General features: G+C 42.9%; 1 protein-coding gene across 3 annotated transcripts in view; it reads left to right on the top strand.

Moving 5' to 3' along the window:
• The window catches only part of ESYT2 (extended synaptotagmin 2), a 99,329-nt gene that overhangs the window by 43,205 nt on the left and 33,065 nt on the right, over positions 1–23,059 (top strand). For all 3 annotated transcript variants that reach the window (XM_023202008.3, XM_023202007.3, XM_023202009.2), the window contains exons 7-9: positions 13,551–13,606; positions 18,831–18,951; positions 21,816–21,992. In XM_023202008.3, coding sequence (XP_023057776.1) covers positions 13,551–13,606; positions 18,831–18,951; positions 21,816–21,992 — 354 coding nt within the window. The remainder of the gene's footprint in view (positions 1–13,550; positions 13,607–18,830; positions 18,952–21,815; positions 21,993–23,059) is intronic.

The following is a 23,059-nucleotide window of genomic DNA, read 5'->3' as shown; positions in this document are numbered from 1 at the left end:
TGTTTAATGAGCTGTACATACAGTTTCATATACAAGTTGAATATTACTGGAGATGTTTAGGACCAGATGTGTTTCAGGTTTTGTAATATTTGCGTTAGACTCCAGTGAGTATTTCCTTTGAGCATGATGCTAGTACTCAAAAAGTTTCTGATATTGAAGCATTTTGGATTTTTAGATGAGGGATGCTGAACGTATACTGTGTTGTTTTTTTTTTTAAGTTAATACTATTTTAATGCTGTTTATTATTTGTTAATAAATACTATTTGTTGTTTCCCACAAAACCAAGACAACAGAACTGTCACTCCTGCCAAACAGACTCCTTCCTCCTTCCCTGGGCTCCTGCAGCCTCTGGCTGTCTCCCTTTGCTGCCCTCCGTGTTCACTGTGGTCTGGGTCATCTTCTCCAGGTGCACACTGCCCATATGGTTGTCTGTACCAACCCACACCTCACTGCTACCTCCCTGTCCTTTTCCTTTGCCACAGAAGGCTTTCTTTGCCCCTTTTGTTTCACTTACTTTCAGCAATTTCTGCACAGTTACTGTTAGCTCTTTGAAAGCAAGGATCATCTCTGTCTCCTTAGAGTTTGGTAAATGAATGATGCAAGACATGCCCCTGATGAGTCCTGCATGTAGTACCTTCAACATGATATGTAATTTAAAGTGGGAATATTAATTCATATAATTTGATTCAAATAACTTACTAAAAATTGTTATTTGGCTTTTAAAATACGGGTTTATCTACACCTGTCATAAACTAGTTTATTATAGGTTGTACTTTTTCCGTATAAAAACAAAAGAATTAAGTGTCATCACTTTGTGTTATGAATAAAATAATCGTTCTGATTTTCTTATTACTGAAATAAATGGGCTTATTTTGAATCGATTTTAGGTACATGAAACATGGGGACATCCAAAAACTCCTAGGTCATCTCTGTCAAATTTTACTGTTAAAATTAAATTTTACTCTTCAGGATGTTAAGAGATTGATAAGATTTAAAATTCATGGTTTTTTTTTTTTTACATACCACATACCAGTTATTAAAAGTCCAGTGTGTTTAAGAAACCAACTTCATTAGTGACCAAAAAACCTCAGTAATCTTAACAAACTGCTGAGTATTTTTAACTTACCCATCTTTAGCCAGGGACATTTTTAACAATTTAGAGAAAGACCTTTTTAAAAAGTGCATTTCAGAATGTAACAAAATCCAAATCTTTAAATCTTCTTCAAAATTTAATAGTGCTCTTGCTTAGTTTGGATCTTCCATAGATGACTTTACTTTTAAAATAACGTATTAAGTTCCAAATGAAATTTAGTGCTCAGAAAAGAAGGATGGGGCTGAAAAGTGCAGAATCACTCATTTCCTTATATGGTGAGTAAAGTCATCAAACGTGTGCTTCAGTGAAAAGGAAATTTTTCAGTTTCTTTTACTGGAAAATATGAGAACAGGGTTTTCTGCTGGCTGCCAAGAAATTCCTCCTCATCCTGGTGAAAGATATTTCTAGAAGGGTTTTTATTTTGTGGTTTTTTTAAATTTCTTTTTACTATTTGGATGATTTAGAAACCCTTACGAAACCTTTATACGTTTTTCTACTTGTTGACTTCTTTAGTTTTTATAATGTAGAACTTGTTGAAGGAAAAAAGCCCTAAACATTGCTGAAGTGACGAAGTTGGAGTATCGGTGAAGAAGGCAGCACAGTGCCATGGTTAAGTGACAGACGTGTGTTGGACAACCTGGTTTTCCACTCTTAGTTCTTCCTCTTACTGTAGCCTTTGAACAACTTATTTCTCTAAGCCTCAGTTTTCGCATCTGTAACATGGCAGTAATACCTACTTCACACAATTAAATCTGAAAATTAAATGTCAATGAATGTCAGCTGCTTAGTACAATACCTAACACATAGTAATCTTCAGATTTTAAGAAATTAAATATTTCTCCTACATGTAGGTTTAGTCCTGACACTGGAGGCGATTTTTTGTTTTGTTTGTTTATTTGTTTGTTTGTTTTGGAGACAGAGTTTCATTCTTGTCGTGGAGCCTGGAGTGCAATGATGCAAGCTCAGCTCACTGTAACCTCCGCCTCCCAGATTCAGGTGATTCTCCTGCCTCAGCCTCCTGAGTAGCTGAGATTACAGACGCCCACCACCACACCCGGCTAATCTTTTTGTATTTTTAGTAGAGATAGGGTTTCACCATGTCGGCCAGGGTGGTCTTGAACTCATGACCTCCAGTGATCCATCCACCTCGGCCTTCCAGAGTGCGGGATTACAGGCGTGAGCCACCGCACCCGGCCACTAGAGGTGATTTATCGGTAAGGAGCAAAGCTTGGATAAATGTTCTGATAAGAACTGGAACAGTTGGTGTTTGCCATCGGCTGTGCACAGCGAATCACCCTCACTTGGTAGTTGCTGGGCAGCATGCAGTTTGAGGGTGTTTCAGAGCCCTTAGTCTTGTTGAGATTTATCCCTCGAGTACAGGGGATCCAGGAGGTCTTTCCCAAACCTTCCCTAGAAATGGTCCTAGGCTTACCCCAAACATGTTCATCCACCCACATTCGGGGTCTTCAAGCCAATGCGGAGGTGCTGGCTGCTGGTATCTTTTGAACCATAAATTCCGTTTCTTCCTCTGTAAAATGGAAACAGTGTCTTCTGTTGTGAGAAGAAATTGAATCCTATTAGCCAAGGACTCCAGAAATTCATGTGCTGTAAGCAAATGGGGATTAAAAAGGAGAGGTATTTATTTAAAAAATAAAAATAGTATATATTGGTGTCTCATGACATGTGTACAGGGGACTGCAGTTGAGTCTCAGGAGCAGAATGGAACCAGGAATTTGAAAGCCTTCGTGACTGTCTCCACCTCTGCTCGCTCTCCTCTTCCTCTGAGACTAGCTTCATCTGGTAATGCAGTCCACGTGTGGTAGCATGCCTGCCAGCACTTCAGAGAAAGCATTGAGTCTTCCTGCATCCTCGGCTTCTCCCCTCCTCTTCCCTCCCCATTCCAGCTGGGTCAAATACCGACCCCCTGGACCAGCTGTGGGTGGGAAGGTTGCAGTGTTTGAACAGGGCTCCCTGAAGCCCATTCTTACAGCCTTGCAGATGAGGCTGCAGTGAGTTCAGAGTCGGGGCCACAGGCACATCCACAGACTCAGACCACACATTAGTAACTGGGAGTTTTTGCAGTATTTATCCTGCTGTTTTCTCCGACTCTCTGGGATCTGACTTTCTGGGTTTGATGTTTGTATTATTTTGGACAGTCTTGCCCACCCCCAGTAGAGGGGATACAGAAGAGCTTCCTGTTGTCCTGGTCCATCCTGGGTCTTGGGGCCAGAGCTCTCCCAGGGACCCTGCCCGTTCCTCCCTGTGCCTTGTGTCTTTGGCGGGTCTTTTGCAGTACAGAGTCTGCACCTGCCCCAGCAATACAGGGTCTCTATTGGCCTGGGACATTGTCCTACCACGTCCTTAAGGGACCTCTCCCCAGCTGCAGTGGGTCCTCAAGGTGCTTCTCTCCCCCATGGCTTCTGTCCCTTTAGGTGGAAGGTGGGGTGGGGCTTGCTTTGTGCCCTTCTACGGTGGCAGCTACCTCCTCCTGGGCTCCTCCCCATGGGAAGTGTCCTCCCTGAGGCTGTCTTTGCCCACCGGGCATGCAGGTGCCACCACGTGATGTGCACACCTGTGGTTCTCTGGCTCACCCACACTTGGCCTGTGGCCTTTCATTAGGATCTGGCTGGAGTCATCTCACTTGTTTTGGGGGGAATTCGTCCTCCTTCAAGTTCAGCTCACTCCTGCCTCTCCTCCCTGGGAGCTGCCTGGAGGGAGGGATTTCAGGCTGGCTGGTGGCTCAGGATGTCAGTTCTCCCGTGTGGTCAAGAATGAAGCTCTCAGAAGTCCTGGGACTTACAAACATAAGAAAAACATTTTTGAAATTTACCGACAGCCCAGATCCGCTAAATAAAAAACTGGAGAAAGGTGGGAGTCCTGAGTTTGTATTTCCAACAGACTTTCCAGGTGATTCTTGTTCTGAACTGTGGAGTTGGATGCAGCCAGGATGCCAGGCATACAGCACGTGGTCAGGTGCCCAGCGGCTGCCCTGAAACTGTAAACATTACCACACCCATCACAACGGCCTACAGAACGTGGAGAGAAGAGGAGCACCTGTGCTGTTCATGAAATACGTGGATACATCTGTGTCGTTGCAGTTCAAACCTGACATTGCTTTCCGATCATGGAGCACGGTACACGTTCTGCTTCTCATAGAAGAGTCACAACAGCTCAGAGGTGACTTCCTGTCCTTTGGAAATGCGTGTTCCACTGGCTTTTCAGTTTCCTGAAATAGCTCAGTCCTCCAGAGGCGGAGGCTCCCAGCATCCTGAGGCACGTGTCGGTGGGGAAGGAGGGGCACGCTATTTTAGTTGCTTTTCCAAAGGCGCCTTCTAAAGCCAGGCCTTTCTCGGGCCCTGCTGGTGGCTTCTCCATGGTGCCCTCGTGTGGACCTCAGACTGGGCTTCGGAGCCTCCCTGTCTCACACGCCCATTTTGTCCTTCCCACACGCTTGTTCTCTCACACTTGTTCTCACACTCACACTTGTTCTTTGATGCTTGTCTGCACTCATTCTCACACACGTGTTCTCATACGTTTTCATTCTCACACATTTGTTGTCTCGGACACACACATTTTCACACTTGTTCTCACACAGGCTTAAGCTTCCATACTCGTTCTCACACTTCTTGTTCTTATGCACATTTTCACACCCATTCTCACACTTGTTCTCACACACACTTGTTCTTTCGTATGTTTTTCTTTGTTCTCACATACCCACTTATTTCACATCTTCTCATTCTTTGTCACACACCCTTGTTCTTTCACTCATTCTCACTTTGTTCTCACACTCCCACTTTCACGCTAGTTCTCACACTCATGCTCACATTTTCTCATGCTTGCTGTTTCACTGACACTTGTTCTCATTTCACTCCTCCTCACACTTTATTCTCACACACACGCTTGTTCTTTCACACTCGTTCACACACATTCTCATACTTTCAGCACTCAGATTTCACACCCACACTTGTTCTCAGTCATTCTTTCACACTCCTCACACCTCACACTTTGCTCTCACACTTATACTTGTTTCTCTCACACTTGTTCTCTCACTTGTTTTCACATTCACACCTCTCACATCGTTCTCACACTCGTTAGTTCACTCACACTTCGTTCTCAGTCACACTTGTGCACTCTCACACTTGTTCTTTCCCATGCACACCTCTCACACCTTGTTCTGTCACACTTGTTCTCTCACACTTGTTCTTTCATGCTCACACTTCTCACACTTCGTTCTCACACTCAGTTCACTCTCCTTGTTCTCAGTCACACTTGTTCACTTTCACACTTGTTCTTTCACACACCTCACACCTCACACTTTGTTCTCACACTCGTTCACTCACACTTCTCACTCGTTCTTTCACACACCTTTCACACCTCGTTCTGTCACACTTGTTCTCTCACACTTGTTCTCACTTGTTCTTTCACACTCACACCGCTCACTTTGTTCTCACACTCGTTCACTCTCACACATTGTCCTCAGTCACACTTGTTCACTCTCACGCGTGTTCTTTCACGCTCCTCACACCTCTCACACTTCCTCTTGTCTCACACTTGTTCTTACATGTTTTGTCTCACACTCGTTCTCACACTTATTTTCCCTCACGCTCATTCTCAGATTAGTTCTCTGTCCCTGTTTCTCACACAGATTCACAGTTAAGCCTCTCACACTCTTTTCCTCTCACACACATTCTCGTACACACGTGTTCTCCTTCTGTCTTCCCACTCTCTCCCTCCGTCATTCCAGCCTCTGGCTCTTGCTCCTTCACCGTTCCCCATGCCCAGGGACAGGCCTTTCAGTGCCTTCAACACGGGGACCCCTTTGCCTGGCACCTTCTTTCTTGCATTCAAATCTCTCTTCCTTTCAAAAGCCCGCAGAGTCCTTTCCTTCCACAATTCCTGCTCCTGCCTCCCTGACGATTAGTTTCTCTGAACTTCAGCAGCACTGAAATGTATCTGTCTTCAACAAGGCCTACGTTGGCATGCCCCCCGTTGCCTGACAAGCTTATACTAAAACTGCCTTGTTCTGTGTTTTTAATACTCCGTTGTTGATAGTTAATATTCTTTTTGAGGTTTTGTTTTAGACAAAATAATGAAGTTGTTTTTCTGAAATGATTCTAAGACAAGTGGTCAGAAATAGTCTGGTTTATGTTTGGTCAGTTGTGCTTTGATTATAGATGGTTCCTCATCTGAGATTAAAGTGGGACAGAACTTCAAAAGTAAAAGGGTAAATGTTCACTGTGATGCTTACGTGGTACATGTGCTAGTCCTTGAGAGTGGCGAGAACGATCTTAATTGCTCAAAGGGATTTCCAGGGAAGGAAGCCCTCAGGTAATGACTGCGGTCGCAGGCGATGGGCTTGGAGCCAGGCTCATGGCTCCTGTGCATTGTCTGACTTAGTCCCCACAGGATGGCATTGTTCCCATATTACTGGTGGGGAAAATAAAGGCCAGAGTATATTTAAAATGGAAACTTTTGTAGGGATGCCTCTGGTATTGAAATTTATTCTCTAAAATCTCCCAAATTGTAGTTTAAAGTTTAGAAACTTTATTCTTGAATGGTCTCTTTCGTAGGTAGTCATTCTCAGTGACAGATTTGGAAATGGATATTTTGGGTGTCACAATAATGGGGTCTGGGGCCCCTATTGCCATTTAGTGGCAGAAACCAAGATGGATGCTGACCATTTAAATGTCTTGTGCTGTCGGTCTTGTACAGCAGAGGACTGCCCCTCCCCACCCCAGGGCCAAGAACCCTCGTTCATAAGCTCTGCATAGCCTCTGTAAGCAAATACCCGAGTCAAGGTTGCTAGGTTTAGAAGCAAATATGAGCTGGGGCTGTCTGCTGGTCATTCCACGGAGAGAGACTTCGAAGCCAGTGAGAATCAGTGAGCAAGAGGAGACACATCAGAGAGAGGAGCAGGTTGGTCGGTTTAGAGCAGAAGGGGCTGCAGCGCCATCTGCACAGCCGTCCTTAAAAATCAATGTTTCTCCCATGTGGATCCAGTGAAAAGATGAGGATTTCATTCTGTCCTTGGCTTATCTAGTTGTGAAAGGCAAAAAGTTGCAGATAAGATTTCTTCCTCTAGGTCTTAGTTTTCTTCACTGTGAAACTAAAATAAATTATTTTCTCAGTTCTAGGACTAACTCTAAATTTGAAGACCCACTTTTTAACCTAGTTTTATATGTAATTTTCAAAATGTATGTCTGTTTGGCTTCTTTTTTTCTTGAGATGCAGTCTCGCTGTGCTACCCAGGCTGGAGTGCAGTGACTGTTCCCAGAAAGAACCGTAGAGTGGAGCGCACCACTGCAGCCTCACTCGCCTGGGCGCAGGCAGTCCTTGTGCCACCACACCTGGCTCTCTTGCTTTGTTTTTGAGCCCTTTGTGCTCTTTGCTATAAACAGAAACTTCTTCCTATATTTGATGCCTTTGATCTTTTGTTTTGATAGGCAAGAAGCCACCTTTCAGGTTTCTAGATAGCTTAAGGAAGTTGTATCTAGATAGTTTGCCTACAAGAAGAGCATTAATACTGCCCACTTATGGAGGTTTTACTTGCCAACTTTGGGCAGTTTTTATCATTTACAATCTAGCAAAACGTTTATGTCAGTCCCCTCCCAGGCCTTTAAAGTCTTCATGTTAACAGGAGGCTAGCGGTTTTGTCAGCTGTAAAGTTACATCTTCTGTTCCTTCAAACAGAAACATACTTTTTAATCTAAACAAGTAGATACTTTTCTTGGGAGCATGCTTAAAAAAAAAAAAAAAAAAAAAGGTGGAGGCCAGCCAGTCACACGGTGTGGTGTCATTTTTCATAGCACCTTTATACACGATATAAAAAAGTAGGTTTCTTGCATCAGCTGCGAACATGTTTCGGATCTGTGGTTCTGAATCTTGGTGAGGAAGAGCATTGCATCCCGCAAAAGCCTGATGAGTCAGTTAGCTGGAGAGACAGTGCCATCATTCTGGGTTGCAGTTCTGGTGAAGTGAGTAGGATGTTAACACTGCTGATGGAAATGGTTTTCAGATTGCCACATGGAGTAATAGTATGGAACATGACATTTCAGGAATAGGAGGAGATTCTTTCATTATTTTCCTCCATCCACTTTGTACATTTTTTTAATAGCCTGCAAGTAGTTACATTTATCTTTTTTTTTTTTTTTTACATTTTTATCCATAATACAATTAACTTGACTAAAGCCAGTGTCTGTTTCATGTAAATATATTAACAGGTCCAAAATCACCCACTAAAATTAGCTTTATACTGACTTTTTCTAAAGTCAGTCTTTGTCTCACCCAAATATTTTAACAAGTCCAAAAATACCACATAGCTACTTGGAACATATTAAAATCTCATTATAGCATAAATTTCAAGTATTCTACGTTACAAACTTCTCCTTGAAAGATAATGACATTGAAAAATGCTCTTAAGAGAGTTGTTAATTCTGTTTCCCAAAACTTCCTGGATAAAGCAATTGTACCTTAATGCTATTAAGACTATGCTAGGTGGTTTTTTCTTTAAGTAACAAGACTAACGTATAAAATATGAACACGACATTTAAGATGAAAGTGTTCAGGGCACACCTCGCTTTATTGTCCTTTGCTTTATTGCACATGGTAGATACTGTGTTTTTGCTAGTTGAAGGTTTACGGCAGCCCTGGGATAAATAAGCCTGTCCGTGCCATGTGTTCACTTCATGCCTCTGTGTCATGTTTTGGCAATTCTCGCAGTATTTCTCACTTTTGCATTATTATTATATCTGTGACTGTAATCTGTGGTCAGTGATCTTCGTCGTTTCTAGTGTAATTATTTTGGGGCATCACAAACCATGTCCGTGTAAGAGGCGGATTAGTCCATTCTCACACTGCTGTGAAATGCTACCTGAGATGGGCAGTTTATAAAGAAAGGAGGGTCAATTGACTGGAGGTTCTGCGTGGCTGGGGAGGCCTCAGGAGACTTAGGAGAAGTGAGGCATGTCTGACATGGTGGCAGGAGAGAGTGAGTGTGCAGGAGAAACAGCCACTTGTAGAACTATCAGAACTCATGAGTACTCCCTCACTATCATGAGAATTGTTTGGGAGAAACTGTGCCCATGCCAATCACCTCCTACCAAGTACCTCCCTTGGCACGTGGAGATTACAGTTCGACCTGAGATTTGGGTAGGGACACAGAGCCAAACCATATCAAACGGCCAAGTTAATTGGTAAATGTTGTATCTTCTGATTGCTCCACTGACCGACTGTTCTCCTATCTCTCCCTCTCCTGGATCTCCCTATTCCCTGAGACACAACAATATTGAAGTTAGACCAGTTAACAACCCTGCGGTGGCCTTTATGTATTCAAGTGAAAGATAGTTGCACACCTCTCACTTTCAGTCAGAAGCTGGGTGGATCACCTGAGGTCAGGAGTTCAAGACCAGCCTGGTCAACATGGGAAAAGCCGTCTCTACTTTAAAAAAAAAAAAAAAATAGCTGGGCATGGTAGTGTATGCCTGTAGTCCCAGCTACTTGGGAGGCTGAAGCAGGATAATCACTTGAACCTGGGAGGCAGAGGTTGTAGTGAGCCAAGATGGCACCAATGCACTCCAGCCTGGGCAACAGAGCAAGACTCTGTCTCAAAAAAAAAAAAAAAAAAAAAGAAGGGAAGCTAAAAATGCTTAAGCTTAGTAGCTTAGTGAACAGACCATGTTGAAAGCCAGCACAGGCTGAAAGCTAAGCCTCTTGTGCCAAACAGCCGAATTGTAAATGCAAAGGAAATGTTCTTGAAGGAAGATAAAAATGCTGCTCCAGTGAACACACCCATGATAGAGAAATAGCCTTCTTGCTGATAGGGAGAAAGTTTTAGTGCCTGGAGAGATGATCAGCCCAGACGTTATATTTCCTTAACCCAGAGCCTAATCCACAGCGAAGTCCTAACTATCTTCACTTCGATGAAGACTGCCAGAGGTGAGGAAGTTGCGGAAGAAAAGTTTGAAGAGGTTGGTGAGGTTCAAGGAAAGAAGCCATCTCCGTAACTTAAAAGTGCAAGTTATGTAGAACATCTAGCTAAGATCATTGATGAGGGTGGCTCCACTAAACAACAGATTTTCAATGTATATTAAACATCCTTCTGCTGGAAGAAGATGCCATCTGGAACTTTTCCAGCTAGAGAGGAGAGGTCAGTGCCTGACTTCAAGGATTCAAAGGACAAGCTAACTGTCTTGTCACAGCTAATGCAGGTGGTGACTTTAAGTTGAAGTAAGCACTCATTTTCCATTCTGAAGAGCCTAGGGCCCTTAAGAATCATGCTGAATCTATACTGCCTGTGCTCTATACCTGGAAAAACAAAGCCTGGATGATAGCACACCTTTTTACACGCTGGTTTACCAAGTATTTTAAGCCCAATGTTGACACCTGCTGCTCAGAAAAAAAAGAGTCCCTCAAAATACAACTGCCCATCAGCAGTGCACCTGATCACCCAGGAGCTCTGATGCGGCTGCACAAGGAGTTGAAGGCTGTTTCCTTGCCTGCTGACACCTCATCCATTCTTCAGCTCAGGGATCAAGGAGAGATTTCAACTTTCAAGTCTTATTATTTAAAAAATACATTTTGTAAGACGACAGCTGCCACAGACTGATTCCTCTGATGGATCTGGGCAAAGTAAGTCAAAAACCTCCTGGAAAGGATTCACCATCCTAGATGCCATTGAAAACACCAGTGATTCGTGAGAAGAGACAAAATATGAACATTAACAGGAGTTTGGAAGAAGTTGACTCCAACTCTCATGGATGACTTTGAGGGGTTCAGGACTTCAGCGGAAGAAGGAAGTGCAGGTGGAATGGAAATAGCGAGAGAACTGTAGTTAGAAGTGGAGCCTGAAGAGGGGACTGAATCGCTGCAGTCTCAGGATCAAAGTTTAAAGATGAGAAATTGCTTCTTATGACTAACAAAGAAAGTGGTTTCCTGAGATGGAATCTACTCCTGGTGAAGATGCTGCAAACATTGTTGAAATGACAATAAGCGATTTAGAATATCACATACATTTAGCTGATAAAGGAGTAGCAGGGTCTGAGAGGATGACTCCGATTTTGAAAGATGTTCTACTGTGGGTAAAATGCCGTCAAACAGCATGGCATGCTACAGAGAAATCTTTTTTGAAAGGAAGAGTCAGTCAGTGCAGCAAACTTCACTGTTGTCTTATTTTAAGACGTTGTCACAATCACCCTAACCTTCAGCAGCCACCACCCTGGTCAGTCAGCAACCGTCAACACTGAGGCAAAACCCTCTACCAGCCAGATTGTGACACGCTGGAGGCTTAGGTGATCGTAAGCATTTTTTAGCAATAAAGTGTTTTAAAATAAAGGTATGTACATTTTTTAAAAAGATATAATGCTATTGCGCACTTAATAGACTATAGTTTAAACATAACTTTTGTATGCCTTGGGAAACGAAAAAATGTGTGTGACTCACATGTTGCGATATTCCCTTTACTGCACTGCTCTAGAACCCAGCCCGCAATATCGCTGAGGCATGGCTATGTAGGAAAAATTCTTTATTTCTTTATTAAATAGCATCTTTGAATTGTATTCTCTTTACTGTTCTTTTAACCACAATGGCCTCATCTGATTTTATTTAGACGCTTACCTGCCACTCTCCTTGACACAGCCGCCCTTTTCTGAAGTTCACGTGGCTCCTGTGTCTCTTGGCTCTGCGGATGGAGCAGTCACCATTGGGGGTCCTCTGATGGTGTGCTGTGCAAGGTGCTTGCATTTGAACCTGAGTCGAGTGCAGGATTCTGTGCTGCATCTTTAGTATGTTCTTATTTCCTGAAGTAGATTTGTGATCAGGAGTAACAACCTTCAGAACTAAATGACAGAAGTCTGTTACGATGCCCTCTTAAATCTTAGTTTCCTTGTAACAGGTATTTTTGTATGACCAGAATATTTTGTTGTGGCAGGGAGTACCTGTTCCTTTTTAAGTTCTGTGAGAAAAAAGAGAAAGGAAAATGAGCTCTTCAGTCAGTGCTTATAAATACATTCATATGATTTAGATGTAGAGGTTTAGCCAGGTGGTTCAGTGGGTGGACTAGGGAAAAGCATTTTTTTTAAGGGGGAAGTAAAGCATAGGTTGATACTGATGTTTGCAATCCAGTTTGAAGATTAGTTGCCTATTTTTTCCTTCCTAATTTTTATATTTATATCTCATTTCTGTTACACTGAGAAATCTTAGCCTTTCAGGATCTTAAAAATTTTTGGTTTTTTTTTTTTTTTTTTTTTTTTTTTTTTTTTTTTTTTTTTTTTTTAGTTTTGTTCAATCTATAAGAATCTTGGGCCGGGCGCGGTGGCTCAAGCCTGTAATCCCAGCACTTTGGGAGGCCAAGACGGGCGGATCACGAGGTCAGGAGATCGAGACCATCCTGGCTAACACGGTGAAACCCCGTCTCTACTAAAAAATACAAAAAACTAGCCGGGCGAGATGGCGGGTGCCTGTAGTCCCAGCTACTCGGGAGGCTGAGGCAGGAGAATGGCGTAAACCCGGGAGGCGGAGCTTGCAGTGAGCTGAGATCTGGCCACTGAACTCCAGCCTGGGCGACAGAGCGAGACTCCATCTCAAAAAAAAAAAAAAAGAATCTTGACTCTTCCACTTTATGTTTGCTTGCAAGCAAAAAGGGATTCAAGCAGTTTTGTTACTCAGCTATATGCCTGACTAGATCATGCAATTTTACTTAGAATTTCTTCTACAAATATGGAGCACAAGTAATTTTATTATGTGCTGTTTTGTTAGGAAAAGCAGTATTTCTAATCAATAGTTTTTACCAACCAACATCTACTTAATGGAATGTTAGTTAACTATATGGGAATTGTTCTGAGATAAACACAGATGTCGAATGAATGGGTAGAGCACGGTCTGCTAATTGGAAAATGCAAAATAAAACAATGATAAAGTCCGTTATTTAACTGCCAAATAGGCTGGATTTTAGTATTGTTTTTGGTGAGGTATGTGAAAAGGACATTTTCATACACTTTGGGTGGGATTGTAAATGGGTACAGTATTTTTGGAGGGCAGGTAGGTACTATCTATTGACATTAAAAATGAATATAAGCCTTTGACCCCAAAATCTCACTTTTTGAATGCTAGTCTATATATGTATACAAGAACATGTATGTAAAAAGGCATTCCCTGAATCATTATTTGTAATTACAATAAAGAGAAACTGTCAAAATTCTAGGTGTCCATCCACAGGAGAGTGGGTAAATAAATTATTTTATTATTTTACTAACAAAAACTGTGACATTATCAAAAAACAAAAAGAGGCAGGTCTCCACGTACTACCAAAGAAAGGTGTCCTTGATATATTACAAAGGGTGAAGGGTGTGAGTCTGTGTTGTGTGCTAACACATTTTGTTTGTAAAGAAACAAGTCTGTGTGCACCTGATTTGATAATTGGAAATTGTTTGGAACTTAATATTTTGCCCTTGTTTTAAAACAGCTTTTAGAAATTAACTGGACAGGATTGACGAATCTTCTGGATATCCCTGGATTGAAGTAAGTCTCATGTCTGGTCCCCGAGGCTTAGCATTCGAGGGTGTGTTGTGCATTTTCGACGTCTTGACAATAGTGTGAGAATGGTTAAGACCTGCGTCTGCCAGGTGAATGGGTGCCTTCTCCACAGGCCGTCGTGAGAAACAAGCAGAGGCACAGGGGCTTAGTTCTGCCCACAGGGAGCTGCTGGGGAGTGATGGGCGAGGGCAGGTGGGCTCTGGAGTGCCAGCTGAGCACTCAGTCTTCATTTGCTTTTGTTCACCACAAGGTGTCTTCCTAGTGTTGGCATTTTAGAAAAGTAGAGGCCTTTTAATATTTTGTAAACCAGTTTGCCAATTTTTTTTTTTTTTAATCTTCTCAGAAACAATAAAGGAAACTTTAAAAGGAAATGCTTTCCAGGGTCTCTCCAGCCTATGGCTACCCCACCCTTTCCGCATTTTTTTTTTTAAACCTTTATTCTATTCCTTTTTGAAAATGGTTGGGGACAGTGTGAACTTTGCCAGTACTCTTCAGTGTGAGAGGTGAGGAACTTGAAGTTCCATATCATTTCACTGGGAGTTCTTTCATTATTACACAGCGATCTAGTGTCTAAAACAGGAGAAAAATGTTCCGTAACAAGCATCTGAGGCCCTGGAGAGTGCATCCCTGCTCAGAGACAAGGAGTCATTCTAGTTACCATGGTCCCGTTACCTGAAACAGTACATGGGGCTGTGGATGGCAGACCTGTTGGTCACCTCCAAATAGGAAGTTTCGAAATTACAGCCTCCAAATGCTTTTGCTGGCTGTACCGTTTTTTTTTTTTTGAAAGTTAAAACACATCACCTTTGGGTTAAAGTTATATTTTTCTAGTGTGATTTGTTTTTCCTAAAATAGTTTAGAAAATTATGAAACTTGGTTTCAGACTGTTTTTTTTATTCCCGTATATTTGTTTATGCCTCTGAAATGGCCTTTCTAAAGAGTTTTGTTTCATTATTAGGGAAAAATTAGGACTTTAATTATCTGAAGCACAGTCATAATAGAAGTCCTTTTTAGGTGCTGTAGTTTACTGGATACAGAAAAACGCTGTGATCTTTAAAAGATCTGCGGAAAGAAAGCACAACTTTAAAAGATTGGTTAAAGAGTTCATTAAGATTCTGGGTGCAAGCAACAAACCTGACTCAAGTGGTCTTAAGTAGGTAAATAAGTAAGTTTCTTTTCTCTCCTTTTTTTTTTTTTTTTTTTTTTTGGAGATGGAATCTCTGTTGCCCAGCCTGGAGTGCAGTGGTGCTATCTCAGCTCACTGCACCCTCCGCCTCCTGGGTTCAAGCAATTCTCCCTGCCTCAGCCTCCCAAGTAGCTGGGATTACAGGCGCACGCTGCCACATCCGGCTAATTTTTGTATTTTTTTAGTAGAAATGGGGTTTTGCCATGTTGGTGAGGCTGGTCTTGAACTCCTGACCTCAGGTGATCCGCCCGCCTCGGCCTCTCAAAGTGCTGGGATTACAGGCATGAGTCACCACGCCTGGCCAGTAAATAATATTTTCAAAAAGCAGTTTATTCACTCTTCCGACAATGGGTGCCCACTCCCTGCTCTGAGCTGGTCATGTGTGGGACACGCCTGTGCTTGTTTCCTGCTCAGCAGCTGGAATGCTGACGTGTCCTCTGAGGGGTTTCAGCTGGAGCCACTGTTGGGCACTGTAAGGGCTCTCTCTCCACTTCCTGACCCATGCAGAGTGGGCGTGTCCCTTGTGGGCTGGTTTTCAGGCAGGCTCTTGCTGTGCCTGCAGCTATAAGCCTTTAGTCTGCGGATTTAGTTGTCTTTCCCGCTAGGTCCCGGCCTGACTTGTGTGTGCAAGGACCACCCTTGGACAGATTCCTGCGACTCCGATGATCAGGTTTCAATCTCCAGGACATTCCTACAGAAGGCAAAGAAATGGATAACTTGTGTGAAAAAACTCCAGTGAATGGGGGTATCCCCCAAAGCAAAAACTTTCACTAGAAGTAGAGGTAGTAAATACTATTTAGCCAAATGGAACAAACATTCACACACATCAGTGTAGAAAAAAGTATTTAATTTTGCCTCCCTTCAGTATCACAGGAGTACTGAAATAAAACAGCACCATTGAGCATCTACTCTGTAAATAGCATTGTATTAATACTGGCAACCTGAAAGGGCAGAGTCGAAGAATGTCTTCTGCCTTGGCAAGCCTGCAATTTGGGGAAGTTGATCCCTGATTCATTTTATTTAAAAGTCATTCACACATACACACGTAAATACAGAGATACATATACATGTACAGCTCCATTCTATTTAATAATTTATATGTAGGCTCTTTTTATACAGTAGTCATTTCTAGCAATTTTATTTTTATTTTTCATTTTTTTAGAGAGAGATCTCACTATGTTTCTCAGACTGGCCTCAACCCCCTGGGCTCAAGGGCTCTTCCTGCCTCAACCTCCCAAGTAGATGAACTATAGACTTGAACCACTGCTCCCGCTTCTCTCGTCTTCTTTGTAGATTTTATATATGTAATATAATGAACCACTGCACCCAACTTCTCGTCTTCTATGTAGATTTTATATATGTAATACAAAAATATACTCATACATGTAGAATTATGTCATTAAAAATATATACTTATATAACAGATAAATACACATACACCATTAAAAAAATAGGCTGCTGTATAAAAGGGAGATGTAAAAATATCTGTTCTAAGTGTATATATATAGGTATACATAATTTATACACAATTATGTAGATTTTATATAATATTATGTTTACATAAATGTTATGTACTGAAATTTAATAGGTATGTATGTAAAATTGGGGCTACTAGTTCTCACTGAGTCTATCAAATAAATCACAGCTATAGCAACTCTTAGGTTATAAAAGTGGATATTAAATAACTATGAGGCCACATGTGGTGACTCACACCTGTAATCCCAGCACTTTGGGAGGCTGAGGCAGGTGGATCGCCTGAGGTCGGGAGTTTGAAACCAGCCTAGCCAACATGGTGAAGTCCCATCTCCACTAAAAATACAAAAATTAGCTGAGCGTGGGCACACGCCTGTAATCCCAGCTACTCGGGAGGTGGAGGTTGCTATGAGCCAAGATCACGCCATTGCACTCCAGCCTGGGCAACAGAGCGAGACTCTGTCTCAAAAAAGAAAGAAATTTAAAAAATAAATAAATATGAACGTAACATAACGAAATCTTGTACCAATCTTTATAAAATGAGCATCCCGGTATAAAAAGAAACCCCAGACGTTGTAGTGTAAGAATAATGCCTGAATTCCTTCACTGCACCATGACTTTGGGCTATCCCTGTTAAACATCCGCTGTGTTTTGATAAGCGGCTCTGAGCTGAGTGTTGAAGGCGTGAGAAGGGCGAAGATTATGATGGAAACAAAATACGGGCGATGAGCAGTCGTGGTTCCGAAGGACACACAGGGAATTATTGACTCCCAAGAAAGTAACCACTGCAGGAGACGCTTCTGTGGAGACCTAGGAGAGCAGCATCCACACCCCGACAGTTCGGGGGTGTGCGGGGCGTAGTGGGGTGAGGAGGCACAGCGAGGGGCCCCCCCAGGGAGCTCTGTCAGCTGCTGTGGCCTCCGAGGCCGGGAGTCTGTGCGGGAGAAAGGTGGGTGGGTTCTGCCCCTGCGTGGTGAACACACAGCCAGTGTCTGCTGGCTGAAGCCCTCCGAATCTCTGTGGAAGTATTAGCTGTCTGAATAACTGACCTGTTCATAAGTAGAGTAGTGTTACATACGGTTTTTCTTTGGGGCGGCTTTTCAAGTTTTTTTTCCATATTAAACTGAAAAGTCCTTGAGGTGCTGGGTCATCACATGTGGATACTGTCTTGCAGTGGGTGCTTGGACATTATTTGTTGAACGTTCATGATTATCACTGTCTCAGTGGATATTTTTGTTTGTAATTATTTATGTTAATAATTTTAGCATCTAAAACATTACTGGCGAGAAGCAAAGTACTTTTGCAACTTCACAGTTCAGGTAAAGGTGTTATACAGCAATGAAACTTAACGTTTATAAATGTTTTTAAAAGTGCTGCCACGTACGCATTATTTAATTCTCATGTTTACCCTAAAGGATAGGACATATATATGTTTGTTTGTTTGTTTAAGTAGAGATGAGGGGGTCTCGCTCTGTGTTGCCCAGGCTAGTCTCCAGCTCCTGGGCTCAAGCGATCCTCCCACCTTCGCCTCCCCAAACTGTTGGGATTACAGGCGTGAGGCACCATGCCCGGCCAAAAAAGATATATTAAAAGTACATCTTTGACCAGGCATGGTGGCTCACGCCTGTAATCCCAGCACTTTGGGAGGCCAACGCAGGTGGATCACCTGAGGTCAAGAGTTCAAGACCAGCCTGGCCAACATGGTGAACCCTGTCTCTACTAAAAATACAAAATTAGCCAGTCATGGTGGCACGTGCCTGTAATCCCAGCTACTTGGGAGTCTGAGGCAGAATTATTGCTTAAACTCGGGAGCTGGAGGTTGCAGTGAGCTGAGATCATGCCATTGTACTCCAGCCTGGGCAACAAGAGCAAAACTCTGTCTCAAAAAAAAATCAAGTATATTTTTTCCTTTAGCCTAAGCAATTGTATTCACTTTACTTAGTTTGCTGTGCAGTGATGTATAGAATTTCAAAATTATTAATGTGTTCAATACTCAAAGTGTTGGATAATGGATAAGAGAGAACAAAGTAAGTTCTCCTTCAGTGGGGGCGAGTGTACAACAATGGAGAAATGGGATGTGTGTATAAACAAGAATGGGCCAATGAATGTTATTCTCTGTACTTATATGTATGTTTGAAATATTTTATGTTAAAAAAGTCAATGAAGTGTATTTTAGTAAATAGGTATATAATCTGCGATGAAGTAGGAATACATTAAATGTTGTTTAGGAAATTATGAAGTGTATTAGGTTGGTGCAAAAGTATTTGTGGTTTTTGCCATTTTATTTGCAAAAACCACAATTACTTGTGCAATAACTAGAATTTTACCTTGTGTTCTACAAATAAATTCTGTATCATAGTCTCCATAGTAGTATCACAGCTAAAGTATTGAAATGTGGGTTGTAAATACTGCACTGGAGAAATGAGATAACTCCTCCTCTGTAAATAAATGGGACATTACATCATATTCGTGGTAAGTCTGTTGTCAGTGTTGAGAGAAGTGTTCGCGTGTCTGATGGTCCTTTTGCTCTTTTTGTCTCCCAACGAACAGTGGTTTATCAGATACTATCATTTCGGATATGATATCAAATTATCTGGTGCTTCCCAATCGAATCACCGTTCCACTTATCAGTGAAGTTCAAATAGCTCAGTTGCGGTTTCCTGTACCAAAGGTAAGCGTGTCCTGGCACCCACTCACATTTAGAGACAGATCTTGGCTGCCTCTGGGTGTGGCATTGGGTGCTGTGACTCTTTGTCTCTCCCCAGTGGCCAGCTTGCCACATGGGTCTTGATGCCTTGACTGTTGCTCGTCCGCCACTCTCCTTGAGAGACTTGACTGATGGGCGCTGACCCTAAAGCTCATCACAGAGACAGCAGGATGATTCTCCCCCAGAGCTGTGTTCCTCACAGGGGCCGGCAGGGATTTAAGTCTGCAGAGGTACATGGCACAGGCATCTTAGTTACCTCAGAAGCCCATGCTGCATTTGTTTTTATTAAAATGGACAGTCCTCAGCAACAGGCACCAGTGTTCCTGGCAGCCATCATGAGAGCTTCGTGTAATAATTTGTATATTTTCTCTCAGCTGTTAGAATTCCGTTGCCTCTGAAGCCATTTAATGAGTAACCTGGTAGAAGCAGCACTGATATAACAGCTGACCTGGATAAAATGGAAAGAACAGAACTAGATTTTTGTCGCAGCTCCCGAGTTTAGCTGTAGCTTTGCTTTTATGGGCATATTACTTGGCGTGGCTGGGCCACCATTTCATCGTCTGTAAAATGGGACAGCACCCGGCACACAGGGCTGGTTGCAGATACTGATGTCACCTTCATTTGAGCAAACGAAATAAATAACTGCAAGGTAGGCAAGAACATGAGATTCCTTCTGCTGACTCTGGAAGGGGTGGGTGGAGTGAAGGATCTCTCATGGGCTAAGGAGAGCTTTTCAGTCACTCAGGTGTTAGATCCCGTGTCTGTTTAGTCCCTCTGGACTTTGGACTCCAGGAGCCAAGTGAGCATTACCATCATGGTGGTGTCTGTAGTAAGCAGTGCACACCGCGTGATTTATTTTTACTGAAACAGGACGTGGTAAGTTGGCTGTTTCAGTGGGTATATTGTTTTTATTTTTGTTCGCTGAAGTAGAAGCAGATTGCTTTCTCCTGATGCCTTTTTACTTTTTCTGGTTTAATTAGATCTAAATAATGGTGCACAAGTTAACAGACATGCAGAGGCATCCTTATATTTTTTAAAAGTAACAATATGCCAGTTAATTTGGTGCTCAAATTGGTTATATCGTTGGCATTCAACAGCTTTAATGTAATGCTGTATATTAGAAAAGAATTTTTTTTTTCCTTAACTTCTGACTCTCACCTCTGGAAATGCAAGAATCCCTTTACATGTAGAAATCCTCGTGCTCCTCTGCACCTAAGTCTCTCATGCTCTGAGTACAGGTGAGCACCTGAGCGTGCCTGGATGTGGCTGCCCTTAGCTACATGGGCTTAACAGCCAGTGCCCTCAATAGATGTGGCCAGATTAGCCCAACTTTAGATGTATGAAAATATAAACAAGAGCTGCTTCGAGTTTTTGAAGTGTGTTCCTCTGTGGAGGGACATGTATTCCTGTGCTGATTGAATGAGGAATATCACTCTGTAATTTATTTATTTATTTATTTATTTTTTGAGACAGAGTCTTGCTCTGTCACCCAGACTGGAGTTCAGTGGCACAGTCTCAGCTCATTGCAAGCTCTGCCTCCTGGGTTCACACCATTCTTCCACCTCAGCCTCCCAAGTAGCTGGGACTACAGGCGCCCGCCACCACGCCCAGCTAATTGTTTGTATTTTTAGTAGAGACGGGGTTTCACTGTGTTCGCCAGGATGGTCTCGATCTCCTGACCTCATGATCCGCCTGCCTCGGCCTCCCAAAGTGCTGGTATTACAGGCGTGAGTCACCACGCCCCACGCCCGGCCATCATTCTGTAATTTTAAAAAAGGATCCGTAGGGGCAGAATGCTTCCTACCAAAAGGTGACTTGAGCATCTTTCTTTGCCTTGGAAGAAATGAGGGAATTTTTTATTCTCAATAAAAATAAACAATAAATATCAATAAAACAGTATTTTAGGGAAAGGACTATGTTTGTTTGTTTGTTTGTTTGTTTGTTTGTTTTGAGACAGGGTCTTGCTCTGTCACTCAGGCTGGAGTGCAGTGGCGCCATCTCAGCTCACTGCAAGCTCTGCCTCCTGGGTTCAAGTGATTCTCACAGCCCAGCCTCCGGAGTAACTGGGACTACAGACGTGTGCCACGATGCCTGGCTAAATTTTTTGTATTTTTAGTAGAGATGGGGTTTTACCATGTTGGCCAGGCTGGTCTTGAACTCCTGGCCTCAAGTGATCTGCCCATCTCAGTCTTCCAAAGTGTTGGGATTACAGGCGTGAGCCACCGCGTCTGGCCAAGAGGAGTATGTTTGAAGTCTATGAATAATACATATTTCAAAGTTGCAGTTTTCTTCTCTCTAAAATAAGTTTAATGACAGTATTTCATAGGATTATTCTAAAAATGGAACAGCATAGTTACTGCATGTCTAATGCTTAGTGACAGGTCTGATACAAACTCTCGTGTTATTACTCACTGTAGCACCAGGATCTAGTACAGCTTGGTGGCCTGTGTCACCAGCCTCCTTGAGATAAGCACAGTGCTGTGCTGGGTCCTCTGCACTTGGCATCCCTCTGCCAGGAGCGCCGCGTGGGGCTGCCTGTCCTCGTGTCTCTGTGGAGGGGTCATTACTCCAGAAGCCCCTCTGTTCTCCTCTGAGCCAGCCCCACCCGGGCTCTGCTGCCTTGTCCTGCTCTTGTTTTTCTCAGCACCTGTTTCTCCTGTACACGCTTACCGCGTTTCCCCGCAGCTGGGACGTCATCGTCACCAGAGGAGGGTCTTTGTTCCCTCTGCACGCCCAGTTCTTGAGACAGAGCCAGACACGTAGCTATCTTCCACGCCAGTTAAACGAGCCAGCCAAGGGTCTAAACTTCAGTTTGTTCTTCTTTTCAGGGTGTTCTAAGGATACATTTTATTGAAGCTCAGGACCTTCAGGGGAAAGACACTTACCTTAAGGGACTTGTCAAGGGAAAGTCAGACCCCTATGGAATCATTAGAGTTGGCAACCAAATCTTCCAAAGCAAAGTCATCAAGGAGAACCTCAGTCCAAAGTGGAATGAAGTCTATGAGGTAGGGTGTCGTGTCCGCTGTGTCGCTGGGGCGGTGGGCTGAGCCCTGAGTGGGGTGGCCAAGCTCTCATTCCAGCATGGTCATGTGGGACTGTGGCTAATTTAGGCCATTATTTCAATGTTCCTTGTTTAATTTCCCAAATTTAAAAAATGTCGTACCTTCTCTCCCTACTACACAACATTCTTGTCATGCCAACAGGTAATGTTTTAAACCTTAATTATGTAATGCTGTCGTGCTAAATGATCAGCAAAATATTTTTCATAACGTGAGCAGCTTGTCTTTCTAGGTATAAAATGTTACGTGCAGTTATTAATGCAGTAAACACAAAAATGAGGTTATATACCTCCTTGCAAGTTTTTTTAAAAATTAGGACATCTTCACAAGTCAATGAATAGAGATCTACATGATTTTTAATAACCATTCCATTGAATAGACACCTTCATCTCTTTACCCAGAGAGGCCTAGGGCATTCAGGCCGGCATTACAAACAGCGCTGTACAAGTAGAATGTGAGTGTCTCTTTCTTCACTCAGCCAAGTTTTCCCCAGATAAAAGCTCTTTAAAGTGAAATTGCTGGATCAAGAGTTATGCATTTTTAAAGGACTGAAATATCTTTGTAGAATTACCCTTCAGGATAGTTGCGTGATTTATACTCCACCAGTTTTTAAAGGACTGACGTATCTGTAGAAGTGCCCTTCAGGACAGTCGTACGGTTTATACTCCACCAGTTTCCTCTCCCCGACTCCTTTGTCAGTCTGGTCTCTTGCCAGTTTCTTACCCTGAGTGGTGCTAAGCAGATAACTTGTGGTTATTCCAAGATAGCATCTGAGTGGAGCCACCTCAGGACTAGAGCGATATGTCCTGGATCTTTGGTCTGTCTCCTGCCTTGCACCAAGCTTGTGGGTGACATACCATGACCTTGTTTTGGAGTGATTGAACTTGACCTATTGAGACACAATCCGGGATCCCTAGAAACAAGCGCGGTAGACACGGTCCGGGATCCCTAGAAACAAGCGCGGTAGACACGGTCCGGGATCCCTAGAAACAAGCGCGGTAGACACGGTCCGG

Source organism: Piliocolobus tephrosceles, chromosome 8 (genome assembly GCF_002776525.5).
Source record: "Piliocolobus tephrosceles isolate RC106 chromosome 8, ASM277652v3, whole genome shotgun sequence".
Classification (NCBI taxonomy): Eukaryota; Metazoa; Chordata; class Mammalia; order Primates; family Cercopithecidae; genus Piliocolobus; species Piliocolobus tephrosceles.
The sequence above is the reverse complement of the archived record's forward strand: the minus strand, read 5'-3'. Positions and strand labels throughout refer to the sequence as shown.